Source organism: Numida meleagris, chromosome Z, assembly GCF_002078875.1.
Source record: "Numida meleagris isolate 19003 breed g44 Domestic line chromosome Z, NumMel1.0, whole genome shotgun sequence".
Lineage (NCBI taxonomy): Eukaryota > Metazoa > Chordata > Aves > Galliformes > Numididae > Numida > Numida meleagris.
In genome coordinates, this window is record NC_034438.1 from 46,679,627 (window position 1) to 46,692,914 (window position 13,288).

General features: G+C 40.0%; 1 protein-coding gene across 1 annotated transcript in view; it reads right to left on the reverse strand.

The window, feature by feature from the left end:
* The window catches only part of WDR36 (WD repeat domain 36), a 35,237-nt gene continuing 24,194 nt past the window's right edge, over positions 2,246–13,288 (reverse strand). Inside the window, exons 21-27 of the mRNA XM_021380974.1 lie at positions 12,846–12,953; positions 8,924–9,021; positions 7,633–7,775; positions 6,903–7,019; positions 6,593–6,674; positions 4,287–4,474; positions 2,246–2,855 (exon numbers count right to left, since the gene is read on the reverse strand). Coding sequence (XP_021236649.1) covers positions 2,706–2,855; positions 4,287–4,474; positions 6,593–6,674; positions 6,903–7,019; positions 7,633–7,775; positions 8,924–9,021; positions 12,846–12,953 — 886 coding nt within the window. The 3' untranslated portion in view covers positions 2,246–2,705. The remainder of the gene's footprint in view (positions 2,856–4,286; positions 4,475–6,592; positions 6,675–6,902; positions 7,020–7,632; positions 7,776–8,923; positions 9,022–12,845; positions 12,954–13,288) is intronic.

Here is a 13,288-nt window from a genome sequence, read left to right on the forward strand (position 1 = left end):
AGGTGGGACCTTTCCCTCCAGCAGCAGTGTAGAGGATGCTCTTGTCATCCTGTCCCATCCGTACTGGCCCCAGGGCCACAGCATGGGCTATGTCCTGTTTAATCTGCTCAAAAGCCTGCTGCTGCTCAGGGCCCCATGTAAAATCATTCTTCTTCCACATCACCCGACAAAGGGGGCTTACAATGAGGCTATAGTTTGGAACATGCATTCTCCAAAAGCCCACTACGCCCAGAAAAGATTGTCTCCTTCTTACTAGTGGGCGGACACATGGCAATGACTTTGTTGACCACATACTTTGGGATGTGACAACGTCCATCTTGCCACTTTATTCCTATGAACTGAATTTCCTGTGCAGGTCCTTTCACTTTGTTCCGCTTAATAGCTTAAACCAGCTAACAGAAGGATCTGGATTATTCTCTCCTTTCTTGAAAACTTCCTTTGCTGTATTGCCCCATGCAATGATGTCATCAACATACTGCAGGTGCTTGGGAGCACCACCCTGTTTCAGTGCAGTTTGGATCAACCCATGGCTAACGTTTGGGCTGTTTCCACCCCTGGGGCAAACAGTTCCAGGTATACTGAACGCCCCTCCAGGTAAAAGCAAACTGTGGCCTGCATTCTGTGGCCAACGGAATGGGGAAAAAGCTGTTAGCAATGTCACTGGTGGCATACCACTTGGCTGCTTTTGACTCCAGTTCATACTGGTGTTCTAGCATGTCCGGCACAGCAGCACTCAATGGGGGGTATAACCTCATTCAGGCCACGGTAGTCTACCGTCAGCCTCCATTTTCCACTGGCTTTATGCACTGGCCATATGGGGCTGTTAAAAGGTGAGTGAGTTTTGCTGATCACTCCCTAGTTCTGTTGACTGGCTCTCTAGTTGATGAATCAACTTATGAATGGGGAGCAAGAAATCCCTGTTGGTACGGTACTGCCATCTGTGCACCGTTTTTGTGGCAATCGGTATCTGTTGCTCTTTTACTTGTAGCAACCCCACACCAGAGGGATCTTCTGACAGGCCAGGCAAAACCGACAGCTGCTTAACATTATCTGTGTCTACAGCAGCTATTCCAAATGCCCATCGATACCCCTTGGGATCCTTCAAATACCCCCTCCTGAGATAATCAATACCAAGTATACGTGGAGCCCCTTGGCCAGTCACAATAGGATGCTTTTGCCAGTCTTTACCAGTGAGGCTTATTTCAGCCTCCAACATGGTCAATTCTTGAGAACCCCAGTCACCCCAGAGACATAAATTGGTTCTGTCCCTTCGTGACTCGAGGGCATTAAAGTGCACTGTGCACCGGTGTCCACCAGTGCCTTGTATTTCTGTGGTTCTGATGAGCCAGGCCATCAAATCTACACAGTTCAATACACTCTATTGCCCCTTTCCCTGGCCCCTACACTCTCAAGCAGTAAAGTTTAAAGTTTTAAGATAATTTCTCTTGTAAATTCCCAAACACTATTATATTAAACATAAATACCAACTCATTAAAACAGCATCTGATTCAAGCAAAAAAACCCTCACAACTCAAGGCAGAGCTCTTGGAATGGGTCCAGGGGAGGGCCACCAAGATGATCAGAGGGCTGGAGCACCTCTCCTATGAAGAAAGGTTGAGGGAACTGGGCTTGTTTAGCTTGGAGAAGAGAAGGCTCCGGGGAGACCTCACTGTGGCCTTCCAATACTTGAAGAGGGCGTATAAACAGGAGGGGTAACGACTGTTTACATGGGTGGATAGTGATAGGACAAGGGGGAATGGTTTTAAACTAAGACAGGAGGCTTGGCTTAGATGTTAGGAGGAAGTTTTTCACACAGAGGGTGGTAACACACTGGAACAGGTTGCCCAAGGAGGTTGTGGATGCCCCATCCCTGGAGGCATTCAAGGCTAGGCTGGAGGTGGCTCTGGGCAGCCTGGTCTAGTGGTTGGCGACCCTGCCCACAGCAGGGGGGTTGAAACTAGATGATGATTATGGCCCTTTTCAACCCATGCCACTCTGTGATTCTATGATTCTAAGGCTTCTGTTTCTGTAATTTTTGGTCTCCTTAATAATTTTCATCAGAACTTGATATTACAAAATTAGACTGATAAACTTGACATAAAGTAAATGTTTTTTTCCCACTTCCCCACTGATTTCCATCATTTGTGGTGCAGCTAGAAACCTCTGCTTAGTGAATACAGCTTGGCAACGTGAGAAGAAAACTTTTACAAGGTTTATATAAATGCACTCTGATTTCAGAAGAATGCAAATTTTTACACTCCTTTGCTTTAATCATTAAACAGTGCTAAATATTGGTTTAAGATGCTGTTTGTTTTATTTTTGCATCAATGGTACTGATTTATTAAGCATAACAAATGGTATGGTCTCTCATAAAGAAAATATTTTCCCATTTTTTTGTTGTAAATCATTTCTTCATTGGGAATGGCATGGAGCTTCATCGGAAGAGTCAGTGGGTGTTAGGAAAAGGTTCTTCACCAGAGAAGGGAAGGCATGGAACAGGCTCCCCAGGGCAGGTGGTACAGCCCATGCTGTCAGGGTTCAGGGAGCATTTGCATATTACGCACGTTCTACAACACTCAGTTCTAGACAAATGAATAACTGAATAATCAGAACTCCCAGTAAAAAACTTGGAATCCAGTAACTTTGGCAAAAAGTTGTACTATTTTTCTGAGGCAATTTTTATGTAGTCAAAACTCTTAAATATTTTATAGCAAAGCACTTTTCATATATGTTAACACACATAGACTCTGATTGAAGAGAGTCCGCAAATGAATCCAGGTCTCCTCAAGTTGTGTTGACAGTCTGGATATTTCTTCCAATAGGCTTGGCTCTGATGAAACAATCTTAAGATGTAACTGAAAATTAGAAATAAGCAGCAGTTAGTAAAATTAACACAGACAAAATTCAGAATATCAGCTTCTTCAGTTACATTCCTGAAAACAAAGTACTGGAAATGAATGAAGATAGTTCTTCAATTAATGAATTCAATTTAATCCCACTTCTTTTTTTTTTTTTTTGCTAGTTTTTCAGAACTCATTTTCCTCCCACATATTTAGTGGATAGGATAAGACAGCAACACATCTTACTAGATGTACTGATGCTGCTGAATCTATCCTAATCAAACACTTCTCTAGAGGGTAACTTTCACCTCTTTCCAAAAACAGCATCATAAACTCATGATCAGTCTAGAGATAGGAAAGAGATGCTCTGAGATCAATCAGTATTATTATTTTAATTATCTGTACTGAATAAAGCAAGAAGAATCATTCCAGTGCACTCCTAATGATAAGGGGGATGTTTTTTTTCCTTATACAAAGTGTTTTCTTTATAGATAGTAACCTCAGCAAAGCAAAAAGAAATGCACTATTTCTATCAGGTACAGTGTCACTATATTATTACCACTTAATGGATGGAATAGTAATTTTCCCAACTACAGCATAAATCTAGGAGTTTTGATAAGTTCTGAGCTGTCTTCGCTAGAATCTATAACAAAATATATCATCATGCATTTATCACAGGGGGAGTTTATATTATTCTGAAATGTTTCACTCTACAGATTTAGTTTTATTAGCTTGCACCATTTGCTCTTGTTGACATAACCCTATGCATTCCACTTAATGCCAACAGAAGAAAGAGACAAAGAAAACCCTGAAATAATTATGTTAAGAAATGTGCCATTAAATAGATACTATATAGATCTAATAGACTATAGACTAATAGATGAATGTTTTAACAACTTTCCTATTCAGGTGTAATTAATTGCTTTCCCACAGCTTCATACAGCAGGTAAGAAGGTATGGCAGTATCAGAAAGGTTTTGATTCTCTACAAACCCATCTGAGTGAACACTATTGCATTTTATCATGGTACCTTTCTAACTTTCACACATCTGGGAGTAATTTTTCAGTTCTGTGAAGCTTAACAGCTAACAGAAAGGCAGACCACTGACACACAAAGTCAGGCTTCCAATTACAAGGGGTGAGTGCAATAAAATGCTTATTTTACTTTCCCAAACATTGTGCACTGAATTACTCAAAATGCAGAACATCTTAGCTTAAAAATTAACAACCACTAAGAAACTAGCTGTGTTACAAAAAATGAAACACATGGAACAAATAACAGAGCAAAAACCTGTAAAAAACATGTTTGGTAAGTCTTTATAAAACCATCCCCAGAAGAAACCAACTAAGATAAATAGTTCTAGCAGAGAGTTCGCACAGCTTTTGTGTCCTTTCACTGGACCATTTTATTCAGGACTAAGATCAAATTTTAAAAGAACATTATTACCTTTAAAAATAGTGCAAGGTATGCTTGAGCAAGTTCAAAGTTGTACTTCTTGTTCAGCATCATCCCAATCATTCTCAAAAAGCTTAGCATCACCTCCGGAGAACCACCACCCTCAGGAGCCAAACTCCTCAGTTCTATCTCAATATTAGATGGTCCCAAGTCTTTCAGCAAATTAAGTGGAGCTGTATCTGTGTTAAAACATAGAGTAATCCATTATCATTAACATTTGCAGAGAAGAATCTTAGGAATTCGTCCAATGCAATTCAAAATTCTTGATATACAGTAATCAACCTACAGCTCAAATTTCTAATGTTTCCTCTTCCTTTTTTTTGCTTTCCACAAAATGCCATCCTGCCTTAACTTACTTGCCCATCACACGTTTCAGAAAAATACATCTCTAATAAGGAAACTGCATTTTTTTCTAAGCCTACCATGACAAATACAAGTAATAACTTTGCATAAATTTTCTTTAACTTCTGTATCTTTAAATAAAGAATGTCTCTGATCAACCAGTTAAGACTGCCATTTTTTATTTTTCAGCAAAAAGAAGGTATAAACTTGTATTCCAAGCCATTAAGGCAAATATATCCTAGAAGAGACAAACCAATTACTAGTCTCTAGCAATCTTTAGTGTTTACTGCTACTGACATTAAGCAAAGTCAAACATAACCTGGTGCATCTAAGAGAATTACTCCTTGTTAAGTAAATGTGCGCAATTTACAAGTAACTCTTTTCTCCTCTTCATATATGATCTTCCTCGCCATTTCTGCAATCAAATCTGTTCTTTAAGAATTGTTTTAGAAATGCAGAAATAAAAGCATATATGGATCCAAACACAGCTTTTGGTAGCAAAATTTTTGATGCTGTCAGCTGATATAATATTTCAGTTTCAGAAGTTACTAAGAAAAGCAGTTTCTTATACTCTCATATCATGGTAACTACTGATAGCAGGCATTAGCTAGTACTTTTTAGGTGGTTTAAATTTAATTCTACGCATGAATATTTAATTCCCATGAAGATCATTAGCTGAAGTGCAGGTGTGACATTAACAGTGCTAAAGGGATGCATTAACTCATTTTTGTGCTGTGACAGATTGAAAAACCAAGCACGGAATATACTATGAAATTTGTATACATACAATATAGAAAAGGTGCCCAGTTCAATCTATATTCTACAGTCCTGCTCTGTGGTGCAGAACCTTGCCTCCATTCCAATGGTAAACTAGGATGACTTCTCATGCACCACTACTTATTTGCATGGCCTACTCACCTTTAGAAGAAGCACTTGTAAACTACCAAGCACAGAACCATGTTACACACCAGCAATGTCCTGGGAGTGGATCACCAGGCTCCCTGGACTGGGTTTACAGCACAGATCCTGCAGCACACTGTCCTTACAGCAGAGAAGATACTGCCTGAGGGAAGCCCAGGTGATCACTACTGCAATGCACCATGGAGTATACTTGTTCCCTGGTGCAGACAGCCAAAAGAGGCTTAATTTTTTTTTTTATTTATTTTCATCTCATGTTTTACTCTTCTCAAGACAGTTCTAAAACAGCTTAATAGAATATTCTCAAATGGCATACTAAAAACAGTATAAAACCACAACTTGCTTGTGACAGATGGCCAAAATAAGGTATGTACACAAAATGTTTTAAGCTCTTCGGAACCGCCTCATAGACAAGCTTTCAACAGCTGTCCACCTAAATTTCCAGGAAAGCTATGATGCCAAACATTTCTAAAAATCTCAATTTAAGTGACTCATTCTCACCAGCTTCTTAATTGACCAAATTTCAAGATTAACAGAATGTAAGAAAAAAAAAAAATCCAACAGACCATTATGTCAGTTATTTCTTCCTAAAGGTTTAAATTATAAAGTAACAACAATTAAAAGTAAGTTTGCTGAAAGTTCAGAGGTAGCCTTTGCAAATAGAAATTGCTAGACAAATCAGACTTTTCATGTTTCAGTGAACCACCAGATTATTCCTTATCAGATCATTCCTTTCCAAATAGGAAAGAGGATACTTTCTGGATTACATCATCACAACCTCCAAGAATATCTAACAGTCTTAAGAATATTACCTGTTTTCTCTACACAGTTTTTAGCCAGTTTGGCTCCATGCTGCCAGTCAGCTTGATCTTTGATCAAGAGTGGATATGTATTACTCAGCTTTATACCTATCAGATCATTCTTTTTGCATTTGCTACTGTACATTTTTCCTTCACATATTACAACTCCGGCATTAGAAATGAAACATACCAAAATATCACTAGCTTTTACATGTTCAGTGAAATTTCTCAACTTACATTCATTAGTGCTCAGGGCTTCTTCGAGATGAATGTAGAAATCAGATTTCTGTGCCAGTACTCCAATATTTACTACCTTTGACTAAACCATGAGAGAATAAGTAAACATACATGAACATGTAAACATATTTACATCTCAGTTATACTCTTTTCCTGACATGATGAAGACTTACAGAAAAAAGCATTAATGTAAATACATTAAAATTGGTGAAGTCTATAGCAAAAATTTCAGTTAGGATTAAAAAGTTTTAAGATTTTATTGTAAAAATACACTAGGTAAGCATGATTAAATATTGAGTCTTGTTTTTACCTGTGCATCGTTTTCTTGCTCTGGAGCAGCATATCGAGGTATAAGACCAGGAACCGTTGGGATGAAGAAAGGGGCTGACTTAGGAACTTTTGGTGGTTCTCTTGGTTTATTTTTTTTCTGTTAATAAGATATTTGAATAAAGTCATGATCGCAGCAAGAACAAGCGGGAATTAATACAAACTGTCAATACATTTATTTTTAGAATATCACGAAAATATTAGAACTGAAAAGTAAATATACAGAAAAACATTTTACTGTTGAATATGAACTGAATATGAATATAAATTATTTAGAATAACCCCTCCCTCAAATCCCAGATACTGTGATAAGAAGTCTTTTGCAGTCTTCTGCAAAATCCGGAACAGTATCTGAAAAGTGAGATCAAGTCCTGTGAACACATAAATGCAGCTCATAGGTCAAAGGCAGAATTATCCTGCTGTATGCTAGTATTTTTTATTTATTCCCTCTTTTGTTCTGCTTATAGGAGTGGCTGTCAGTGGTTTGGAGGCTCTTGGAACAGATTTATGGACACTCATAAAATGCACTAAAAAAGAAATATCTCCCTTCAGATAGCTATTTTGCACATTGCACAAAGCATTATGGTAAAAGTTACTACATACTTCTTCTCAGAGACTGTTTACAGAAGAAATAGCCTTTCTTTTACCTGCTTCTTAAGAAACACTATCCAGATACTACAGTAGATAAACAATGGTGTATCTCATAGTATTACCTTGATAACATCAAGACTGAGGAGATTTTTCCACCTTGATTCAGGTAGTAAGGACAGGGTCACCAGCTGCTCTCCCAGTTGCTCCGGTGAGTCATACTCTATCATTTCATCACATTTGTCTTCACCTTCTGCCACATCCACATCTTTCAAGAACATATATATTTTATGAACATACTTTTTTTTTAATTATTATAAATAAAAGCATGATTATTTATTTTGCAATTTCTTAAAAAATATGTGTTGCAGATATATATCTGTTAGCATAATAAATATCTGACAAGCCTTCTGTAACAAACTTTTATCAATTCAGTGAAAAATTACGAATAATTATGGCTAAAACATAGAACTGAATAGACAAGACTGTAAAGGCTAATAAGATACATTTGCAAAGCAAACGCCTTCACTTTTTGCTTTCTTTTTGCATAACACTACACAGCTGAAACCATGAACATCACAGAAAAACATAAAATCACAACACCAAAACATTATAAGTTTTGAGCATCTAAACAGAAGCCTTACATTTGTTGAAGACAGGAATTGAAATCAAGCATTCTGCCAGAATTAATTTATAGGATTAAAACCTATCGGAGGAAATTCTGTCTCCCTAATTTAGGTATCTGGAAAGAAAGCGTGTCTAATTAAGCCATTAACAGAGCAGGTTATTTGTTCTTTTAAGCAATCAGTAGCTAGGGGTGTCTCTCCTCCAGCTGGAGATCAAAATGTACACAGTTCACCTTACAAGAACTGCTAAAATTGATCAGACAAGATCACCATCTAGAGGCCTTCAGAAGCACAACTGTTGGTACTAAATGTATTTATAATGCAATTTAGGCTGTTCTTCCATTGGGAATTCAATACAGGAATGTGGCAGGTGAGCACAAATACAGATGAAAAAAGCTAGAGAGGAAGGGAACAAACAATGATCCTATATCCAATCTCAAACAGAAATATTTATTTCAAACACCTCTAACAGAGGTCATAATGGATGGTACTTAAGGCAATCAGGGCTTAACGAAAGTGATCAAATAGCACAAGCATTCTTAGAACCACAAAATCTAATTGAACCAGTGAAGGTAATCAGAACGTAGTTCTGTATGTCCAAATGTAGAAACATGAACAGAAGTTGTAGTAAATATTAGTGCACAAAAAGTATGCCAAAGTCTGCCAGAAATGACAGACAGAAGTTCAGAAACAGAATAATAACACATCAAGTTTTCAGCAAGGAAGTGAGAAGTGCCTTCTATTTCAAATTCAGTATCAAACTGAAAATAATCTTTTGTCTGAAAGTTACCTTGCAGAGGGCAGGTGCCGGGGAGTGTTATCACTGAAGGTTCGTAGTCTGCTGGAAGGGGCCGTAAAGAGACAAGTGAATACAAAGAGCGGTTTGACCTGAAAAATGAAACAGACATTTTAAAACCTATTTTCATGTGAATGGGAACAGTTATTTTAGACAGAATTCTACTGCAGCCTAATAATACTGCGCTGTAACAACACAGCAGGTTCTAGTAAAGATAAACAGATAAACATGAAATGAAATGCAAAGATATATATTGCCAAAAAGTCTGAAATAGAAAAGTTATGCTAAAGTATCATTGCCAAAGACTTCATACCGCAATATGAAGTAATTTTACTTCAATCAATGCCAATTTCTGCATTTATTTCCAATAACAAAATTACCTAAAGATCTTGCTTGTACTTAGTAGGTAAAGTATTATGCTAACATAAATGATTAATCCTACTTTCAAATAATTACAGAGTAGTACTCGTAACAAGTTTTCTTGAAGTTTGGAACCTGCATACGAGCAATTCAGGTAAACACTTTTTGCCAATATAACCCTAAGGTAGATAAGAAAACTTTTTAATTACTCATAACAAAACACTTTTACTTAACCACAGAAAGGTTTAACACGTGAACACCCCTCAGGAAAACCCTCATCCAGGCATGAGGCCCCCAGCAAAAGAAGGATGCAAAGCTGTAGGTGTGGGTCCACAAAGATGATGAGAGGGCTGGTGCAACTCTCCTATGAAGAAGACCTGTTCCTGCCGTAACTTCCAAATTCTTAAGAGGAATCTCAGACAATTTTGTATACTAAGAAAAGCCCTTCAGATAGTGACACTGTATGTGCAATATTTCAAAAAGGCAGGAAAAAAAAGACATAGACTCAAAGAGAAATTTTGGGAATGGCATAACAGGAACTGTTTACAGAAAGAAACAAACAAAAAAAAAGATCATTCCATTATCAGAGTAAGTATCTTAATGACACGAGATTTAAAGGTGCATTTACACTAACGCGCGCAGCATGGGTAACAAACAGGAGGAGCTGGAGGCCATTGTGTGGTTGGAAACCATGATACAGTCGCCATCACGGAAATGTGGTGGTGTAGCCCTCTATGTTAAGAAAGAATACAAATGTACAGAAATTAATGATAGTGATGATACGGTTGAGAGCTTATGGGTCAGAATCAAGCAAAAGGCCAATAAGACTGACATTACTGTGGGAGTCTGCTACAGGCCACCCAACCAGGATGAAGAGGCAGATAAGGTACTTTATAGACAGCTGGGTGAGGTCTCGTGGTCTCCAACCCTTTGTTCTCATGGGGGACTTCAACTTCCCAGACATATGCTGGAATTAAAATACAGCAGAAAGGGAACAGTCCCGGAGGTTCCTAGAGTGTGCGGGTGACAACTTCCTGACACAGATGGTGAAGGAGCCAATAAGGGGAAGCAAAATCGTGGACCTGCTGTTTGTTAACAGGGAAAGTCTTGTGCGGGATATAAAGGTTGGAGGCCATCTGGGGCAAAGTGCTCAAGAAATGATAGATTTCTCGATCCTTGTTGAACCACAGAGGGGAGTCAGCAGAACTGCCACCCTGGACTTCCAGAGGGCAGACTTTGGTTTCTTTCGGAGCATGGTTGACAGTCCCTTGGGAGGTAGTTCTGGAGGGCATGGGAGCCCAGGAAGGCTAAGACTACTTTAAGGAAGTAATTTTAAAGGTGCAGGAGCTGACCATCCCCAAGTCATGGAAGATGAGCAGATGAGGTAGGAGACCAGTCTGGCTGAACAGAGACCTTATGCTCAGGAACAAAAGGAAAGTTTATGATCTTTAGAAGAGGGGGCAAGCAACTTATGAGGATTACAAATACACAGTGAGGCCGTGCAGGGAGAAAATCAGAAAGGCCAAAGCCCAACTACAACCGAACTTGGCCACTAAGGTGAAAGACAACAATAAATATTTCTATGAATACATTAACAGTAAGAGGAGGGCTAGGGAGAATCTCCATCTCTTGTTGGATGCAGAGGGCAACACAGTGATCAAGGATCAGGATAAGGCTGAGGTACTTAATGCCTTCTTTGCATCAGTCTTTAACAGTAAGACTAGTTGCGCCCTGGGCACATAGCCCCTTGCGCTGGTAGATAGGGATGGGGAACAGAATGGGCCATGCATAATCCATGATGAGATGGTTTTGGACCTGCTTCAAAAGCTGGACACTCACAAGCCCATGGGGCCAGATGGATTGCACGCCAGAGGGCTGAGGGAGTTGGCAGATGTGGTTGCCAAGCCACTCTCCGTCATCCTTCAACAGTCCTGGCTAACAGGGAATATCCCAGTGGACTGGAGACTGGCAAATGTGACTCCCATCTTCAAAAAGGGCTGGAAAGATGATCCTGGTAGCTACAGACCTATCAGTCTCACCTCGGTGCCAGGGAAGGTTATGGAACGGATAATCTCAGGAGACATCATTGATCAATTAAAGGTCAACCAGGGGATCAGGCCCAGTCAGCATGAGTTCACGAATGGTAGATTCCACTTGACAAACCTTATTTCATTCTATGACAAGGTGACGCACTTAGAGGATGAAGGTAAGGTTGTCGATGCATTCTGCCTGGACTTCATTAAACCCTTTGATGCTGTCCCCCAAAACATCCTCATGGAGAAGCTGGCTGCCCATGCTTTGGATGGGTATACGCTCTGCTGGGTGAAACACTGGCTGGATGGCCGGGCCCAAAGAGTTGTGGTCAGTGGACTTAAATCCAGTTGGTGGCCAGTCATGAGTGGTGTCCCCCAGGGCTTGGTACTGAGGCCACTCCTATTCAACATCTTTAACATGATCTTGATGAGAGGACTGAGTGCACCCTCAGTAAGTTTGCAGACAGCACCAAGCTGTGAAGGAGTGTTGATCTGCCTGAGGGTAGAAAGGCACTACAGAGCGAACTGGATAGACTGGATCGATGGGCCAAGGTAAACCGTATGAATTTCAATATAGCCAAGTGTCGGGTCCTGCACTTTGGTCACAACAACCCCAGGCAACCCTACAGGCTTGGGGAGGAGTGGCTGTAAAGCTGCCTGACGGAAAGGGACCTCGGTGTGCTGATGGACAGTTGGCTGAATATGAGCCAGCAGGGCACCCAGGTGGCCAAGAAGGCCAATGGCATCCTGGCTTGTATCAGGAATGGTGTGGTGAGCAGGACTAGGGAAGTAATCCTGCCCCCAAATCCAGCACTTGTGAGGCCCCACCTCGAGTACTGTGCTCAGTTTTAGGTGCCTCAGTACAGAAAGGACATGGAGGTGCTGGAGCAGGTCCAAAGAAGGGCAACAAGGCTGGTGAAGCGCTTGGAGAATGTGCCCTATGAGGAGCGACTGAAGGAACTGGGGCTGTTCAGTCTGGGGAAGAGGAGGCTGATGGGAGACCTTATTGCTCTCTTCAAATACCTGAAAGGTGATGGCAGCGAGAGCGAGGTTGGTCTCTTCTCACTGGTGACAGGTGACAGGACAAGGGGAAATGGCCTCAAGCTGCGCAAGGGGAGGTTTACTTTGGATATGAGGAAAAACTTCCTTACACAAAGGGTTGTTAAGCACTGGAATAGGCTCCCCAGGGAGGTGGTTGAGTCATCGTCCCTGAATGCATTTAAAAACCGTTTGGCTGTGGTGCTCAGGGATATGATTTAGCAGTAGGTTGTTAAGAGTTAGGGTAGTATGGTTAGGTTGCGGTTGGACTTGATGATCTTGAAGGTCTTTTCCAACCTGAGCAATTCTATTATTCTATGAAACATTTACAGCTCATAGCAGTAGAGAATACATCAGTCTTCTAGAAGAAAAGATTACAAAGCTCTTGAGATGATACTTTGCAGGCTAAACATGTATTTGCCACAAAGGTGATTGAAAGCATTCAGCCCTACCTGAAGTTGTTTACAGAAATAAATATTACATACCACAAATAAATTCCAAGATCATCCACATGTGCTGAAGCTAGAAAATCTCCTGTAGGAGACATAGTAAGACTCAATGCAGCAGAGTCTAGCAGAAAGCAGTCTATGAGGCTAAAGAGAGAAAACAGAAATCTTCAGCAAAATGAACTTTTTTCTATATGTATCTAAATTACAGCACAAATAGGATTAAAAACAAGCAGAACACTGTAAGCACATACACAAACTAGCATAACAGAAGTATCCAAATACACCATATAAACTCAGTGAATGAGTAGCTTTGCACAACAAACCACTCACCTCCATAGTACTTTATGTTATCAGCTACAGCTGGAACATTTATTCTGCCTCCTAAGACACTCTGAGGAACGTTTGTTGAACTATCTGTCCACATTTGACTCCTTAGGCCTAATGCATTTTTAGTGGTAATAGATTTCATACGTCCATGC